This window comes from Ischnura elegans, chromosome 4, assembly GCF_921293095.1.
Source record: "Ischnura elegans chromosome 4, ioIscEleg1.1, whole genome shotgun sequence".
In the NCBI taxonomy this organism is placed as follows: Eukaryota; Metazoa; Arthropoda; class Insecta; order Odonata; family Coenagrionidae; genus Ischnura; species Ischnura elegans.
Genome location: NC_060249.1, coordinates 62,981,785 through 63,000,848, shown reverse-complemented (window position 1 = coordinate 63,000,848; position 19,064 = coordinate 62,981,785). Strand labels below are relative to the sequence as shown.

The 19,064-nt window shown below is 34.4% G+C and overlaps 1 protein-coding gene and 1 long non-coding RNA gene across 2 annotated transcripts in view; one reads left to right on the top strand and one right to left on the bottom strand.

Moving 5' to 3' along the window:
- LOC124157588 (pancreatic lipase-related protein 2-like) overlaps positions 1–19,064 on the bottom strand; it is a 41,874-nt gene that overhangs the window by 5,226 nt on the left and 17,584 nt on the right. The window contains exons 2-5 of the mRNA XM_046532438.1: positions 3,787–3,955; positions 2,367–2,530; positions 1,109–1,209; positions 49–205 (exon numbers count right to left, since the gene is read on the bottom strand). Of these exons, the coding sequence (XP_046388394.1) occupies positions 49–205; positions 1,109–1,209; positions 2,367–2,530; positions 3,787–3,955 (591 nt within the window). The remainder of the gene's footprint in view (positions 1–48; positions 206–1,108; positions 1,210–2,366; positions 2,531–3,786; positions 3,956–19,064) is intronic.
- LOC124157589 lies at positions 133–4,548 on the top strand. The gene is made up of 2 exons (XR_006864622.1): positions 133–220; positions 4,428–4,548. It is a non-coding gene; the product is annotated as an uncharacterized LOC124157589 (long non-coding RNA).

The window sequence follows — 19,064 nt, the reverse complement described above, 5'->3', positions numbered from 1 at the left end:
CTCATGTTTACGTATGGTCTCCTCCATTCCAGATAATTCTAAACTTGCCTGTGATTCGGCCTAGTTTTCGGCCGTTGGTTAGATCGTTTGAGGCGAAGGCAGCAAGATGAGCACCCAGGCTGAGGCCGATGGCGTGGACCGAAGACGTCTCAATACCTGTCGTGTTCGCGAGGTTCTCCACGAACTGAGCCAAACAATGTCCTCCCTGGGAAAAATTAGAGTAAATATAATAAATAGTGATTAATTTAACATTAGGAACATAATTATAATCGCTCTGATAAACACTCTTAATCAGAAGTGGGAAAAAGAACGATAAAGCCATTTACGAGAATTACCATCAAATGACTTGAAAAATGCATTGTATATAAATGACCATGAAAATAGATTCAAAATTACGGCCTAAACTTTGCTAACCAAAATTTAAATTTTGTCAGCACGGAGGAAAACGTTATACTTGGCGAGTATTGCTTATTACTTGCCTTTGCCCGTATAAATCGTCCACTGAAATGAACCTATGAGTCAAGTTACCATTATACAACTTTCCATAAAAACAACATACATTACTTTCAAAATAAATGCTTTGGAAATCAACATTGAATCTCATTTTTCTCCGGAGTTTCAATTTATTCCAATAAAATAGACTTTAAATTCCCCTTCGCGCCACGTTGGTATTTAAATTTTAGAGATAGTCCAATCATGTATTACATTGACGATGAAGGAGATTGTTCGAGTCCCGCTATCTCCCCAGTTTTGAGACAATTTTAGATTTTTGACCTTGCCATAGTATTTTAATGCAATACTTTTCGATTAAATTACGATTTTTTTAGTCTTTCGGCTACCCATAGAAGAGTTCACACTCATGTGGGAACTGAGTGTCACATTCCGATGCAGCGTTGTAACATACCATTTAAGATGGCCCATCACCCCCGTTCGACGGGTCTCTTGTGATGCATTATTTCTTCGATACTTACGCTATAATCTTAGAATTTCCAGGATATAGTGCAAAAATTTTCCGAATATTTCCATTATCTCAAATTTTCTTCCATAAAATCTGAAGAAACTTAAAACTTGGAAAAATTTCATTCGCATACGATTATTATTTACCAACCTGAAGTGTGTTGATAACAGCCCCAGGATAGCAGGGAGCACGGGAAAGATTTCCCCAGTCCATGTTGATGATGTTTAAGTCACCGCCAAATTGTATGTAAGCTATTTCGGAAGAATGGAGATAAGCACATTTCAATCAGACTTGTAAAAATCTTATTTTCAACAAATCAGAAACGAGAATAGGAAGTTCAAAAGTTTTAATCAGACTCACTACACCCCAGGATGCGTGTACTTGTTATTACCATATTTTCGCCTACTCTTAACAATAAGAAGAGGAGGATATTTTCTCATGAGTAGGCACTATTTATTCATTAGAGTTCTTAGAATATCTATAGAGAAGGATGTCATTAAAATCTTTCGTGGGTCAATTTATAACTTATGGTTAACCATATGAAATTTCTCTTAAAATAAATGCTTTTAAATGACGTTATCCATTGACACTACAAATTTGGAAGAGAGATCAAGCAAAAGATAGGTTTAAAGTTGCGGCGGCTATGCCTCCACAGAATCACGGAAATTCCAGGTAGTCATTACGAGGTTATGATAACATGTCATTTAATGCTACCTATATTTTCAGGCGGAATACGACATTGAAAATTCACCTTCAATTTGCCATAACGTCTCAATAAGGAGAGGATATGATTATGTCAATGACTTTTTTAGGTTTAGCGATGAAGTCACAAAGGTCAAGTTTTCAAATACGTCTGAGGAATATGAATTCCAATTTAATCTCTCGATATGCTACTTCAATTAATAGCAATTACGTGCCAAGCTCGAGAGTAAAAAGCAAAACTCTTATCATGCTGCTGTTGGTGATGTATTTTCGGGTGTGCCCCGCATGCTTATTCGGTTTGTTGATCGACGTTTTGTGGCCATTGCTGGTCACTTTGTCTTAAGGAATTCCTAAGAAAATCCGTAAGACAAAGAGACCAGCAACGGCGACGAAACGTCGGGAAACGAACCGAATAAGTTAGCCGGGAACACACAAAAAAACAGCTATAATGACCCGCAAGAGCCTCAACGAAGAAATCTGATTATGTCGACATAATTGTTACCAATCGGAGTTAATTATTAGGTTTTTGAGAATCATTTTGTTCAGCTTAATGTAAGAGGAACATCGGCAAATAATTAGCCTGATAAAAGTAGCCACCTTCTCTTGTGTAGGGAAAATTTTAAGGCTAAGCATAGTCATAAAATAAAAAATGGGAGAAAAAAAGGCGCAAGAGTGCATCATTTCCTGAGGATGGGCGATAACTCACCGTCTCTCAACGTCAGAACAATGAAATCCTCGGCATAGCCCCCACCATAACCGTGAATGATGATTTTGGTCGGCAGCGAGGGATCGAATCCGGACGAATCAATCTCGGCCTTCGTCACGGGGTAAAACAGCTGTCGTCGCCGATAGTATTCTCCTCCATTTTTGCTAGAAATAATTCACTTTTATCCAATTCTTACAAATATCCAAACCAATGGAAAACAAAGAGGAAAATGAAGAAGCATAGAATTAGCTTTAAAGTTAGCCTCGAAAATAGTTCTTTTTTTTTAGATTTTGTTTCCACCGGAGAATATAAATACCAATGGAAGGCTCATTGAAGAATAAAACAAATAATCCAATGAGTGAAAAAAAGCATAACACCTTTATATGAGAATTAATTAATCATTTCTTTAAAACAATTGCCCTGCAGCCGCAGTTACTTCAATTGCACTTTCTTAAGGCCGTTTTACACGGGGCACGGAATTGAATTTCTAAAATTCAATTCCGTGAAATTCCAAATTCTAGAACTGCATGAATTTCTAAAGTGGTATGGAAATGCGCGAATGCATGAACGAAATTATAACAGGGGCTATTTTGCCATCTCACGTCCACGCATTCTCACATGTGTTCTAGCAATTCACCGCTTTACACGACGTAATTTTGACTGCGCCTTCGTACACACGTCAGATTGTGCAAGTACGTACCCCGTCTAAAACGGCCTTTAGGGATTGAGAAACTTATCAATCAAATAATTAGCATAAATGAAACGCATAGCACGTAAATTGGCGTAAAAATGATAAAAAAGACAGACAGAAAATTAGTACCATCAATTTGTGTTCAATGCCTGCCGCTTAATTCTTTTGTTTGTTATAAATTGCTTATCGATCCCAACGATGCACGAGTGCAAGAGCGAAACAGCAATAAAAGTTCTTTAATGACCAACCAGTACTCAAAAAAATTAAAAATGTAATAGCCGAAGAGAAAGTAAAGTTATTACGACGAAATGAACATTGCACAACCACGAGACAATGATATGACTATTATTTTCTCATCACGGACAGGAAAGTTCAAGAACGAGGAATTAATCGCAAAAAAAATATACTACTCATTAAAGTTGTCGTCATTTTCAGTAGGATCAAAGAAAAAAATCGTAGTTTTTTATCTTAAATTTTAATGTCAGCAGAAATGATGCCCAATTTCAAAGTTAATTGAACTGACAATCACTAGAAGTTATGTGGTGAATTGGTTTTTAAGATTGAAAATAGAATTTTAAGTTCCAAATGGTCGTCCAAAAAAATATAACAAAGTTCAAAAGCTAATCTTAAACCTAAACACAAGTGACAGCTTATCCAGCTATATGTGGATATGGTTCTGTCACCAAATTTACTTTTTGTAATATGTCTAATATATACCATTGTACTAACCTGGTGTACAAGTGAAAAACTACATCTTTATTGCCGCAAGGTTCCCAAAGGGATAGCTTACACGGCCCAAGTGGTAATATTAGCTTCTGCAGAGGTGTTATGTCCCCGTAATATCCTCGGAAAGTAGCAATTTCTTGGCTGTCTTCATTTCCATGGACATCTGAAGCTCCTGAAATGGACAAAACGTCATCAGAAAAAAACCGTAAAGTAGGATCAGTTCCATTTATTTCTACTTTTTAATTATACTATTCCGCTATTATTGCCGCCAAAATCTTCATACACTCATCCTTATTCCTTCCAGAAAATATCAGTCGCTGTACCATGTAAAGTTTTTACATTATATTATTTCTAAACGAACCTCAACATAGCCACACAAGTAATACTCGTACAATATGTAATCAGTGTCATACTACGGCGACCAAAAATAATTTTTCATATTAAACTTAGGCAGCTGGTTTCCGCGTAAACAATCTTAAATTGTTCCATTCTCTCCAAGCTAATATTTTAACTTATCAATTTAAATGCTGGCAATGATATTTAAGAATTTAAATTTCAATGTGTACTTACATTTGATTGCTAATAATTTTCTTTTTCCAACACCCTAAATAATCTCTACAATTAATTTCCTTTATTGTGGGCAGGAGAAGACTTTATTTTAGCATATGAAATCAGACTACGAAGAGGATTATTCGTAGAGACAATAATTGGGCCATCAACATCCTGACGAGAATTCGCTGTTTCAATTTCTAGTTTTATTTCACGTTCTCAGATAAAAAAGAAGACAATATATGCCAGTATAATATTTTATTGGAAAATTACGAAGTTTGATTGTCAGATCAAATTAATAAATTATATCCAACAAAGAATAGCATCACAATTTCATTTCTAGCATTCGTTTCAAAGTATGTTCATTTGTTAATTCTATTCATAAAATTTTTAGGCTTGAGTTGGTGATAATGTTGAGATAAAAAAGCTGAAGTACGTAAATAAACTGTATTAAATTCGTACCATACAAGAATATCATTTCTTTCACGCCTCAATGCGATAGATCTCAAAAGGCTCGCAGAAATATCTCCCGGCCATACTCATTCTCCGGTGCAAAAAATTATCGCGCGCTCAGGCGCTGGCGTGGTGAATGGCAAGGCTCACTTTCCTAGAAGCCGTGCGTACAAAAAACGAAAGCAAAATATGGAAGCGAGTTTTACACCGCAACGAGATGATAAGTAGTGTAGAGAAGTCTAGGAAGCTCCTTCAAGGCCACTTCCGCATTCAAACTTTCTCATTACTGTTCAGGCTCGCGTATCACGTACGCTGGGCGTCCTCGTGTCCTTCCTCGTGACCCAACACCCAATATTCCCTCCGCACTGAAGTGGGCAAGAGGTGCGCCGGGCAGACACGAGGAACTGGTCCGTTTGCGACACGCGAGCCGCAGCTCGAAAAGCCTCCGAGGAGAACGGAACAATGGAAAGAGCGCGTGTCGTCACTGGTCGAGAATTCAGGTTGACATAGACCTTGGCAAAGAGCTACGTCTCCTTTAATCCGCTCAGATCCTTCACTCACGCTCGCAGTGGGTGGTGGGGATGTGCGGAATATATCGATGTAAAGGTATATTTTTAAACTCCATGCGTCCATATGCTCCGGAAAATTTAAATTTAACGGTGTACTTAAGTACGTTTAAACGTGATATTTAATTATTTATAAACGAAAGTTAATTAATCATAATAATACGTAACGTATTAAAATAAAAAGTTTTTAATGTATAATTAGTATCGTTTTAGGTTTATTATTTTCATTTTAGAACACCTTTAATGATCTCTGAAATAAGCCTTGCTTTGAGCATACCATAAGTCAGCCTTCATATAGAATAATTCGTAGAAACAATAATTGGGCTATCTTCCCCTGGGTCATGGTTGTTGTCGGAAAAAAGAGAAATTTTCCATCCTTACGGGTTTTAAATGCTTATTTATCTGCTTTATGTTTGTTTTGGTCTGGTTCATGATTATACTCAACACTCAAGGCTCACAATAAAATATATTGATAATTCAATTCCCAAAATAATTTAGGCGCCTTACAATTGAGACCAAGCGTACGACGCAAAGCCTTCATTATGTAAAATTCCTTCTTTTGGAATGGAATTAGTTAAAATCCTTTAGGTCTTAAGAGTCAAAATTACTGCACTTACGTGGTTCGAAAATTTAACTACATCTTTTACTCCAAGGTTGGTTACATGATTTATTAACCAGTAGAGCTAATTTTTAAATGCATTAACGAACTTGAAGGACCATGACGGAACTTGTGCGAGAGCGTGAACCTAATCAGGACAGGTTCTTATTTCTTCTCGTGCACCCACGGCATTTGGGTGATTACACGGTGGATTTTGGCGTTCATTCATGCGTTTAATCACTTGGACATTAAATCTTACGTGTGTAATGTACCGTATGAACCATGCCGTAAGATAGAGAGGAAGAATGCACAGTACACATAGGAGAAAAATCGCAAATGGATTTTACTGGGAGGTAATTTGAGAAGATATTTTCAAGTAGAGGATATTAAACCATATACTAACATGTTGGTAAAAAAATTAGAGATAGAAGAAGGAAGAAAATAAAATCAAGGTAATGGCCGTAAGGCATGTAGTGGAATTATTGAATAACTTTGTAGATTTTCACGCATGTAAAAATAAGTACAAAAAATATTAACGGTAAAATGGGTTTCGTGGTGTTGCTGATAAAAGTTTTCGATTAAATTTTCACGAATATGGATGCATTCAAAGGTTCTAGGCATAGGATTTCTTTTTAAATGTCCTACGTTTTGTAGATAAGTAATTTACTCCGATTTTTCTTATTTATTTGCTCCACCCACTGACTTCCAAGCAATTCTAAAATAATCATTTCGTCCATCTATTCCCCCCTTGTAATTCTCTTTCTTATGATACATCATTGCAAAAATATTATTTAATACGTTTATTATGTACATTACGGTAGGTTAAGGAATGGATTAATTTATTTGCCACAAACAAAGGTTTCTAAGATACCGAAAGCAGATATTAACGTCCCTATAATAGCTGCAAACTAATTCACTGATTGTGTGATTGATACAAATTAGCAGCCCAAACTGTGATATGTGTGGGAATATGGAATATTGTACGTAAAAGTAAAAAAAAATTCATCGGGAGGAAAAATCTGAAATCTTAAAAAAGTCGATTAGTTTTCGAGATATATCGACTTGAATTAACATGGGAGGCTTATGGGACTAAAACTTTTTCACTTTTATTATGTATTTCTAAATATGTGAGGAACATGAGATTCCCTTGACATAAACTAGATTTTTTGGTTGATTTTTTGGTGTGGTTGTCATTGCGATAAATTGATATTTAGTATTTTTTATGATTTTTTGAAAGTGCCCCATGCTTTTCTTATGGCACTACGTAAAGAATTTTTTTGACCAACTTGCAATCATCACAGGACAAATTCCTTGAAACGCAAGATACTAGATTTTTTGGTTGATTTTTTGGCTATCTCGAAATTTTCATATGTCGAAACAATTCCGAGGAATAAACGATTTCGACTTTCCATTGTAGAGGTGGTCGAATTTTCAATCTTGGATTTCGGCGTTGAATCATGTGCCATATGAAAATTTGGAATCTCCAAGAAAAACCGTTAGAGGGTTCTCCGAACCCTCACGTTTGAGCTTACTTTCGCCGTATCCCTCTTGGTTAATTAATAATTAAATTCCGAAAAATGTCCTGCAAGCGAAAAATCATTGTCGCCATTTTTTTGTGGAGCATGCAATCTTGAATATCTTAGCAACCGTTTAAGCTAGAGGAATGAAATTTTCAGATAAATAATATTATTAAAATGGTCAACTTTTGCAATGATGACCATTCCGCTCGATCGATTCATGTGCGAGTTATATCGATACGAATCTCCTTGGATACGCTTTAATCGCTAATAACTTTTTTATTAATCAAGTTTTGAACATGAATGTCATACAAAATACGACTGAAAATGCCATTCATCCAACAAAAGTTACTTCAGGCGAATCGATTGATTAGACTCGAAGTTATGATCGATACAAGGTTGTATTCGATTGAGCCATTTTTTGGGCTTATTTACATAGTTACGGAAATAAAAATTTTAACAATATGTAGGGAAAAAAATGAATTATGCGCACACATAAATTATTTAGATGAATTATGTTTCCTAATGAAGATACATCGATTTGAATTCATATCTTTTTGTATTAGGCCCCCGTAAGAAATACACGCATCCCGTCTGTCTACGTCACCAATATAAGAACATCGGCTAAATTTTGAAAGCGGGGATATTAGAGAAGGCAGGGATAAGGGAGTGACCATAGAAGGGATATCAATAGGATTGCGGATTTTACAGTACAGATGTCAGCAGTGTCTAAAGTACGATTCGATTAGTATAGCAAATACGCAAATTGGCATAACTTGATAAGTGTGTACGTTGGACCAATGAAACTTGGTAAACAGGTACATCTTGGTATTCCTCACGATACTCTATGGTAGTATGTTTTGTATTCAGTCTCACGTTCGATATATATCGAATCTACTTTTTCTTAAAATATATCGAATTGCTATAACATGTAGGATTTAACATTCAAGGACATAGTTTACTAGGGATTAAATAGTAGACACCCATAGACTGGATTTAAAACCAATAGCATTGCGGATTTTACAGTACAGATGTCAGTATGATCGAAAAATCGATTCGATTATTATAGCAAATACGTAAATGGGCATAACTTCCATAGATTTACCGTTGGATCAATGAAATTTGGTGATTGGGTACATATTGGTATTCCTCACGATGCCCAATGAAAATTTGTTTTGTACGTAGTCTCACATTCGATATATATCGAATCTACTTTTTCTTCAAATGTATCGAATTGCTATAACATGTAGGATTTTACATCCAAGGACATAGTTTACTAGGGATTAAATACTAGATACCCATTGACTGGATTTTAAACCAATAGCCTTGCGGATTTTACAGTGCAGATGTCAGTATGATCGAAAAATCGATTCGATTATTATAGCAAATACGTAAATGGGCATAACTTCAATAGATTTACCGTTGGATCAATGAAATTTGGTGATTGGGTACATATTGGTATTCCTCACGATGCCCATCGAAACTTTTTTTTGTACGTAGCCTCACATTCGATATATATCGAATCTACTTTTTCTTAAAATGTATCGAATTGCTATAACATGTAGGATTTTACATCCAAGGACATAGTTTACTAGGGATTAAATAGAAGATACCCATTGATGGATTTTAAACCAATAGCCTTGCGGATTTTACAGTACAGATGTCAGTATGATCGAAAAATCGATTCGATTATTATAGGAAATACGTAAATGGGCATAACTTCAATAGATTTACTGTTGGATCAATGAAATTTGGTGAATGGGTACATATTGGTATTCCTCACGATGCCCAATGAAAATTTGTTTTGTACGTAGTCTCACATTCGATATATATCGAATCTACTTTTTCTTAAAGTATATCGAATTGCTAATACATGTAGGATTTTACATCCACAGGCAAAGTTGACCAGGTATTAAATAGTAGATACCCATAAACTGAAAATTAAACCAATGGGATATGCGGACTTTACCGTACAGATGTCAGTATGATCGAAAAATCGATTCAATTATTATAGCATATACACAAATTGGTATAACTTGAAAAGTATACCCGTTGGACCAATGAAATTTGGCGAATGTGCACATCTTGGTAATCCTCACACTGCCCAACAGAAATATGCTTTGTATGTTGTCTAACGTGCGATATATATCGAATATGCTTTTTCTTCAAATATATCGAACCGCTATAACAAATAGGATTTTGCATCCAAGGGCATAGTTGGCCAGGTATTTATAGTAGATACACAGACTGAAAATTAAACCAATAGCATTGCGGATTTTACAGTACAGATGGCAGTGTAATCGCAAGATCGATTCGATTATTCTATCAAATACGCAAATTTGCAAAACTTGATTAGTTTATACGTTGGACCAATGAAATTTGGCAAATGGGTACATCTTGGTATTCCTCACAATGCCCAAATGAAACATATTTTGTGTATAGTCTCACGTTCGGTATTAATCGAATCTACTTTTTCTTAAAATATATCGTATTGCTATAACATATAGGATTTTACATCCAAGGACATAGTTGACCAATATAATTATGTGGAAGATAGCCATAGACTGTATGTTAAATCAGTAGCATTGCGGATTCAACAATACAAATGCCAGTATAATCGAAGAATGGATTCGATTATTATAACAAATACATAACATTGGCACAAGTTGAATAGTGTATCCGTTGGACCAATTAAATTTGTTGCTTGGTACATCTTGGTATTCCTCACAATTCCCAAAGGTAATATGTTTTGCATGTAGTCTCACGATTGATGCATATCGAATATGCTTTTTCTTAAAATATATCGAATCGTTATAACATAGGATTTTGCATGCACGTACATAGTTGACCAGGAATTTTAGTGTTGATGATCAAAGATTGGAAGGTAAATCAATCGGATTGCGTATTTTCAATGCACGTGTCAGTATACTTTGAAATTCGATACGATTATGATAGCAAATATGCCAAATCTTTTTTGCAAATTGGAATATCTTGAGAATAACTATTTTTTAAGACCAAAGAAATTAGAAAAATCGTTACAATTCAGTATTTTACAAACTGCATTATGGACATTCGTTTTGCAAGTGGAATATCTTTATATATTTATCTAAAGAATCTGCGTTGTATTTTCAAGAGTGGCTTATCACAATGCTTATGAACTTTAACAGTTGAAAAATAACCACATAATCAACACTCTCTTGAAATTTTTAAAACCTTATTCCGATTATGTGTCAATGGTTAACTTAATGGATCAAAGAATCAATTATCCGTCAAATAAAATCACATTGAAAATAACAAATATTTCTAACAGTGAAAAATTTAGTTCCTTACCCTTTCAAAAAACGGCGGGGAAATTTTTGAATATTAAACCACTTATGGGCACATGACTCGAAAATATGTGACACAACTATGTTTCCACCCCCCCTAATTACCCGCTTGATGAATTCAAGCGCCCAATCGACTCGTTAACGTCCCTATAATAGCTGCAAACTAATTCACTGATTGTGTGATTGATACAAATTAGCAGCCCAAACTGTGATATGTGTGGGAATATGGAATATTGTACGTAAAAGTAAAAAAAAATTCATCGGGAGGAAAAATCTGAAATCTTAAAAAAGTCGATTAGTTTTCGAGATATATCGACTTGAATTAACATGGGAGGCTTATGGGACTAAAACTTTTTCACTTTTATTATGTATTTCTAAATATGTGAGGAACATGAGATTCCCTTGACATAAACTAGATTTTTTGGTTGATTTTTTGGTGTGGTTGTCATTGCGATAAATTGATATTTAGTATTTTTTATGATTTTTTGAAAGTGCCCCATGCTTTTCTTATGGCACTACGTAAAGAATTTTTTTGACCAACTTGCAATCATCACAGGACAAATTCCTTGAAACGCAAGATACTAGATTTTTTGGTTGATTTTTTGGCTATCTCGAAATTTTCATATGTCGAAACAATTCCGAGGAATAAACGATTTCGACTTTCCATTGTAGAGGTGGTCGAATTTTCAATCTTGGATTTCGGCGTTGAATCATGTGCCATATGAAAATTTGGAATCTCCAAGAAAAACCGTTAGAGGGTTCTCCGAACCCTCACGTTTGAGCTTACTTTCGCCGTATCCCTCTTGGTTAATTAATAATTAAATTCCGAAAAATGTCCTGCAAGCGAAAAATCATTGTCGCCATTTTTTTGTGGAGCATGCAATCTTGAATATCTTAGCAACCGTTTAAGCTAGAGGAATGAAATTTTCAGATAAATAATATTATTAAAATGGTCAACTTTTGCAATGATGACCATTCCGCTCGATCGATTCATGTGCGAGTTATATCGATACGAATCTCCTTGGATACGCTTTAATCGCTAATAACTTTTTTATTAATCAAGTTTTGAACATGAATGTCATACAAAATACGACTGAAAATGTCATTCATCCAACAAAAGTTAAATCAGGCGAATCGATTGATTAGACTCGAAGTTATGATCGATACAAGGTTGTATTCGATTGAGCCATTTTTTGGGCTTATTTACATAGTTACGGAAATAAAAATTTTAACAATATGTAGGGAAAAAAATGAATTATGCGCACACATAAATTATTTAGATGAATTATGTTTCCTAATGAAGATACATCGATTTGAATTCATATCTTTTTGTATTAGGCCCCCGTAAGAAATACACGCATCCCGTCTGTCTACGTCACCAATATAAGAACATCGGCTAAATTTTGAAAGCGGGGATATTAGAGAAGGCAGGGATAAGGGAGTGACCATAGAAGGGATATCAATAGGATTGCGGATTTTACAGTACAGATGTCAGCAGTGTCTAAAGTACGATTCGATTAGTATAGCAAATACGCAAATTGGCATAACTTGATAAGTGTGTACGTTGGACCAATGAAACTTGGTAAACAGGTACATCTTGGTATTCCTCACGATACTCTATGGTAGTATGTTTTGTATTCAGTCTCACGTTCGATATATATCGAATCTACTTTTTCTTAAAATATATCGAATTGCTATAACATGTAGGATTTAACATTCAAGGACATAGTTTACTAGGGATTAAATAGTAGACACCCATAGACTGGATTTAAAACCAATAGCATTGCGGATTTTACAGTACAGATGTCAGTATGATCGAAAAATCGATTCGATTATTATAGCAAATACGTAAATGGGCATAACTTCCATAGATTTACCGTTGGATCAATGAAATTTGGTGATTGGGTACATATTGGTATTCCTCACGATGCCCAATGAAAATTTGTTTTGTACGTAGTCTCACATTCGATATATATCGAATCTACTTTTTCTTCAAATGTATCGAATTGCTATAACATGTAGGATTTTACATCCAAGGACATAGTTTACTAGGGATTAAATACTAGATACCCATTGACTGGATTTTAAACCAATAGCCTTGCGGATTTTACAGTGCAGATGTCAGTATGATCGAAAAATCGATTCGATTATTATAGCAAATACGTAAATGGGCATAACTTCAATAGATTTACCGTTGGATCAATGAAATTTGGTGATTGGGTACATATTGGTATTCCTCACGATGCCCATCGAAACTTTTTTTTGTACGTAGCCTCACATTCGATATATATCGAATCTACTTTTTCTTAAAATGTATCGAATTGCTATAACATGTAGGATTTTACATCCAAGGACATAGTTTACTAGGGATTAAATAGAAGATACCCATTGATGGATTTTAAACCAATAGCCTTGCGGATTTTACAGTACAGATGTCAGTATGATCGAAAATCGATTCGATTATTATAGGAAATACGTAAATGGGCATAACTTCAATAGATTTACTGTTGGATCAATGAAATTTGGTGAATGGGTACATATTGGTATTCCTCACGATGCCCAATGAAAATTTGTTTTGTACGTAGTCTCACATTCGATATATATCGAATCTACTTTTTCTTAAAGTATATCGAATTGCTAATACATGTAGGATTTTACATCCACAGGCAAAGTTGACCAGGTATTAAATAGTAGATACCCATAAACTGAAAATTAAACCAATGGGATATGCGGACTTTACCGTACAGATGTCAGTATGATCGAAAAATCGATTCAATTATTATAGCATATACACAAATTGGTATAACTTGAAAAGTATACCCGTTGGACCAATGAAATTTGGCGAATGTGCACATCTTGGTAATCCTCACACTGCCCAACAGAAATATGCTTTGTATGTTGTCTAACGTGCGATATATATCGAATATGCTTTTTCTTCAAATATATCGAACCGCTATAACAAATAGGATTTTGCATCCAAGGGCATAGTTGGCCAGGTATTTATAGTAGATACACAGACTGAAAATTAAACCAATAGCATTGCGGATTTTACAGTACAGATGGCAGTGTAATCGCAAGATCGATTCGATTATTCTATCAAATACGCAAATTTGCAAAACTTGATTAGTTTATACGTTGGACCAATGAAATTTGGCAAATGGGTACATCTTGGTATTCCTCACAATGCCCAAATGAAACATATTTTGTGTATAGTCTCACGTTCGGTATTAATCGAATCTACTTTTTCTTAAAATATATCGTATTGCTATAACATATAGGATTTTACATCCAAGGACATAGTTGACCAATATAATTATGTGGAAGATAGCCATAGACTGTATGTTAAATCAGTAGCATTGCGGATTCAACAATACAAATGCCAGTATAATCGAAGAATGGATTCGATTATTATAACAAATACATAACATTGGCACAAGTTGAATAGTGTATCCGTTGGACCAATTAAATTTGTTGCTTGGTACATCTTGGTATTCCTCACAATTCCCAAAGGTAATATGTTTTGCATGTAGTCTCACGATTGATGCATATCGAATATGCTTTTTCTTAAAATATATCGAATCGTTATAACATAGGATTTTGCATGCACGTACATAGTTGACCAGGAATTTTAGTGTTGATGATCAAAGATTGGAAGGTAAATCAATCGGATTGCGTATTTTCAATGCACGTGTCAGTATACTTTGAAATTCGATACGATTATGATAGCAAATATGCCAAATCTTTTTTGCAAATTGGAATATCTTGAGAATAACTATTTTTTAAGACCAAAGAAATTAGAAAAATCGTTACAATTCAGTATTTTACAAACTGCATTATGGACATTCGTTTTGCAAGTGGAATATCTTTATATATTTATCTAAAGAATCTGCGTTGTATTTTCAAGAGTGGCTTATCACAATGCTTATGAACTTTAACAGTTGAAAAATAACCACATAATCAACACTCTCTTGAAATTTTTAAAACCTTATTCCGATTATGTGTCAATGGTTAACTTAATGGATCAAAGAATCAATTATCCGTCAAATAAAATCACATTGAAAATAACAAATATTTCTAACAGTGAAAAATTTAGTTCCTTACCCTTTCAAAAAACGGCGGGGAAATTTTTGAATATTAAACCACTTATGGGCACATGACTCGAAAATATGTGACACAACTATGTTTCCACCCCCCCTAATTACCCGCTTGATGAATTCAAGCGCCCAATCGACTCGTTGCGTATGCTGCGCATATATAAAGTGGGAAAGTAATTCATTGATTGTGTGATTGACACAAATTAGTAGCCCAAACTGTGATATTTATGGGTATATGGAATATTGGACGTAAAAGTAAAAAAAAATTCATCGGGAGGAAAAATCTGAAAAGTTGAAAAAGTCGATTAGTTTTCGAGATATATCGACTTGGATTAACATGGGAGCCTTATGGGACTACAACTTTTTCGCTTTAATTTTGTACTTTTAAACGTCCGAGGAACATGATATTCAATGGACGTGGACTAGATTTTTTGGTCGATTTTTTGGTGTGGTTGCCATAGCGACGAATTGATATTTAGTATTTTTAATTACTGTTTGAATGCTCTCAATGCTTTTCTTATGGGAAAATTTTAGGAATTTTTTTGACCAACTTCCAATAGTCGTACGACAAATTCCTTTGCCAAAAAGTTAGATAATTCTTTGGTTAATTTTTTGGCTATCTTAAAATTTTCGTACGTCGAAACAATTCCGAGGAATAAACGATTTCGATTTAACATTGTCGTGATGGGCGAATTTTCAATCTTGGATTTCGGCGTTGAGACATGTGCCATATGAAAATTTGGAATCTCCAAGAAAAACCGTTAGAGGGTTCTCCGAACCCTCACGTTTGAGCTTACTTTCGCCGTAACCCTCTTGGTTTATTCATAATTAAATTCCGAAAAATGTCCTGCACGCGAAAAATCATTGTCGCCATTTTTTTGTGGAGCATGCAATCTTGAATATCTTAGCAACCGTTTAAGCTAGAGAAATGAAATTTTCAGAGTAATACTTTTATCACAATGGTCAACTTTTGCAATGATGACCATTTCGCTCGATCGATTCATGTGCGAGTTATATCGATACCAATCTCCTTGGTTACGCTTAAATCGCTAATAACTTTTTTCTAAATCAAGGCATGAATGTGAAAGTCATATATAATACTACTGTTAATGTCTTTTTTTCGACAAAAGTTAAATCAAGCGAATCGAGCGATTACAGTCGAAGTTATGATCGATAAAAGGTTGCATTCGATTGAGCCATTTTTCAGACCTATTTACATAGTTACGGGATAAAAATTATAAAAAAATGTAAGGGAAGAAATGAATTATGCGTACACATAAATTATTTAGATGAGTATTGTTTCCTAACGAAGATATATCAATATGAATTTATATCATTTTGTATTAGTTCCCCATAAGAAATACACGCATCGCCCTATATACGTCACCAATATAAGAACATAGGCGAAATTTTGAAAGCGGTGATAGTAGAGAAATGAGGGATAAGGGTATGGCCATAGAATGGAGGGGTTATCTAAAGGATGCGAATTTTTCAATACAGGTGGCAGTATAGTCGAATGTACGATTCGATTTTTATAGCAAATGCGCAAATTGGCATAAAATGATAAGTGTATACGTTGGACCAATGAAATTTAGTGAATTGGTACATCATGGTATTCCTCACAATGTGCAATGGAAACATGTTTTGTATATAGTCTCACGCTCGATATATATCGAATCTACTTTTTCTTAAAATATATCGAATTGCTATAGCATATAGGATTTTACATCTAAGGACAAAGTAGACCAGGAAATATATAGTAGATACCCATAGACCAGAAATTAAACCAATAGCATTGCGGATTTTACAGTACAGATGTCAGTATGATCGAAAAATCGATTCGATTATTATAGCAAATATGTTAATTGGCATAACTTCAATAGTATTTCCGTTTGACCAATGAAATTTTGTGAATGGGTACATCTTTGTATTCCTCACAATGCCCAATGAAAATATGTTTTGCATGTAGTCTCACATTCGATATATATCGAATCTGCTTTTTCACAATTTATATCGAATAGCTATAACATATAGGATTTTACACCCACGGGCATTGTTGACCAGGAATTATATAGTAGATGACCATAGACTGGATATAAAAAATGTCATTGCGAATTTTACATTACAGATGTCAGTATAATCGAAAGATCGAATAGATTATTTTAGCAAATACGCAAATTGGCATAACTGGATTAGTAAATACGTTGGACCAATGAAAATTGGTGAATGGGTACATCTTGGTATTCCTCACATTGCCAAATGGAAATATTGTTTATGTTTAGTCTCACGTTCGATATATATCGAATCTACTTTTTCTTAAAATATATCGAATTGCTATAACATATAGGATTTTACTCCCACGGGCATTGTTGACCAGCAATTATATAGAAGATGACCATAGACTGGATATTAAAAAAATATCATTGCGGATTTTACATTACAGGTGTCAGTATAATCGAAAGATCGAATCGATTATTTTAGCAAATACGCAAATTGGCATAACTGGATTAGTAAATACGTTGGACCAATGAAAATTGGTGAATGGGTACATCTTGGTATTCCTCACATTGCCCCATGGAAATATGTTTTGCATGTAGTCTCACATTCGATACATATCGAATCTGCTTTTTCACAAATTATACCGAATAGCTATAACATTTAGGATTTTACACCCACGGGCATTGTTGACCAGCAATTATATAGAAGATGACCATATCGTGGAAATAAAATCGATATTTTTGCGGATTTTACAGTACAGATGTCAGTATAATCGAAAGATCGATTCGATAGTTATAGCAAATGCTGAAATTAGCATATTTTGATTAGTATATACTTGCACCAATGAAATTTTGTGAATGGGTACATCTTGGGATTCCTCACAATGCCCAATTGAAATATTGTTTATGTTTAGTCTCACGTTCGATATATATCGAATCTACTTTTTCTTAAAATATATCGAATTCTATAACATATAGGATTTTACATCCAAGGACATAGTTGACCGGGAAATATAGAGAAGATTTCTATTAACTGGAATTAAAATCCACGGCTTTGCGGATATTACAGTGCAGATTGCAGTTTTATCGAAAGATCGATTCCATAATTGTAGCAAATACGCGAATTGGCATAACATGATTAGTATTTACGTTGGACCAATGACACTTGGTAAATGGGTACATCTTGGAATTCCTCACAATGCCCAATTGAAATATTTTTTCTTTATAGTCTCACGTTCGATATAAATCGAATTTACTTTTTCTTAAAATATATCGAATTGCTATTACATGTAGGATTTTACATCCGAGGACATAGTTGACCAGGAATTATGTAGTAGATACCCATACACTGGAAGTTAAACCAATAGCATCGCGGATTTAACAGTACAGATGTCAGTATAATTGAAAAATCGATTTGATTATTTTAGCAAATATTTAAATTGGCATAACTTGATTATTGTATCCGTTTGACCAATGAAATTTGGTGAATGGGTACATCTTGGTCTTCCTCACAATGCCCAATGGAAATATGCTTTGCGTGTAGTCTCACGATCTATATATATTGAATATGCTTTTTCTTAAAATATATCGAATCGTTATTACATACAGGATTTTCTATCCACGTACATAGTTGACCAGGAAATTTTGGGTTGATGATCGAGGACTGGAACAGGATTGCGAATTTTCAAAACAGTATACTTGATAATTCGATACGATAATGATAGCAAATATGCCAAAGCTATTTTTTTCAAATTGGAATATCTTGAGAATAACTATTTTTTAGTACCAAAGAAATTTGGGGAATCGTTACAATTTAGTATTTTACACACTGCATTATGGACATATGTTTTGCGAGTGGTATATCTTTATATATTTATCTAACGTATCTGCGTTTCATTTTCAAGTTTCGCTTATCACAACGCTTTTGGACTTTAAGAGTTGAAAAATAACCACAAAATCATTACTGTCTTGAAATTTTAAAAACCTTATTCCAATTATGTCTCAATGCTAAACTTAGCCTATTCAAATAATGAACTATCCGTCAAATGAAATCATATTGAAAATAACAAATAATTTTAAAAATAAACAATTAAGTGTCTTACCCTATCAAAAACCGGCAGGCAAATTTTTGAATATTTTAAACACTTATGGACACAATGCTCGACAACACGTGACACAACA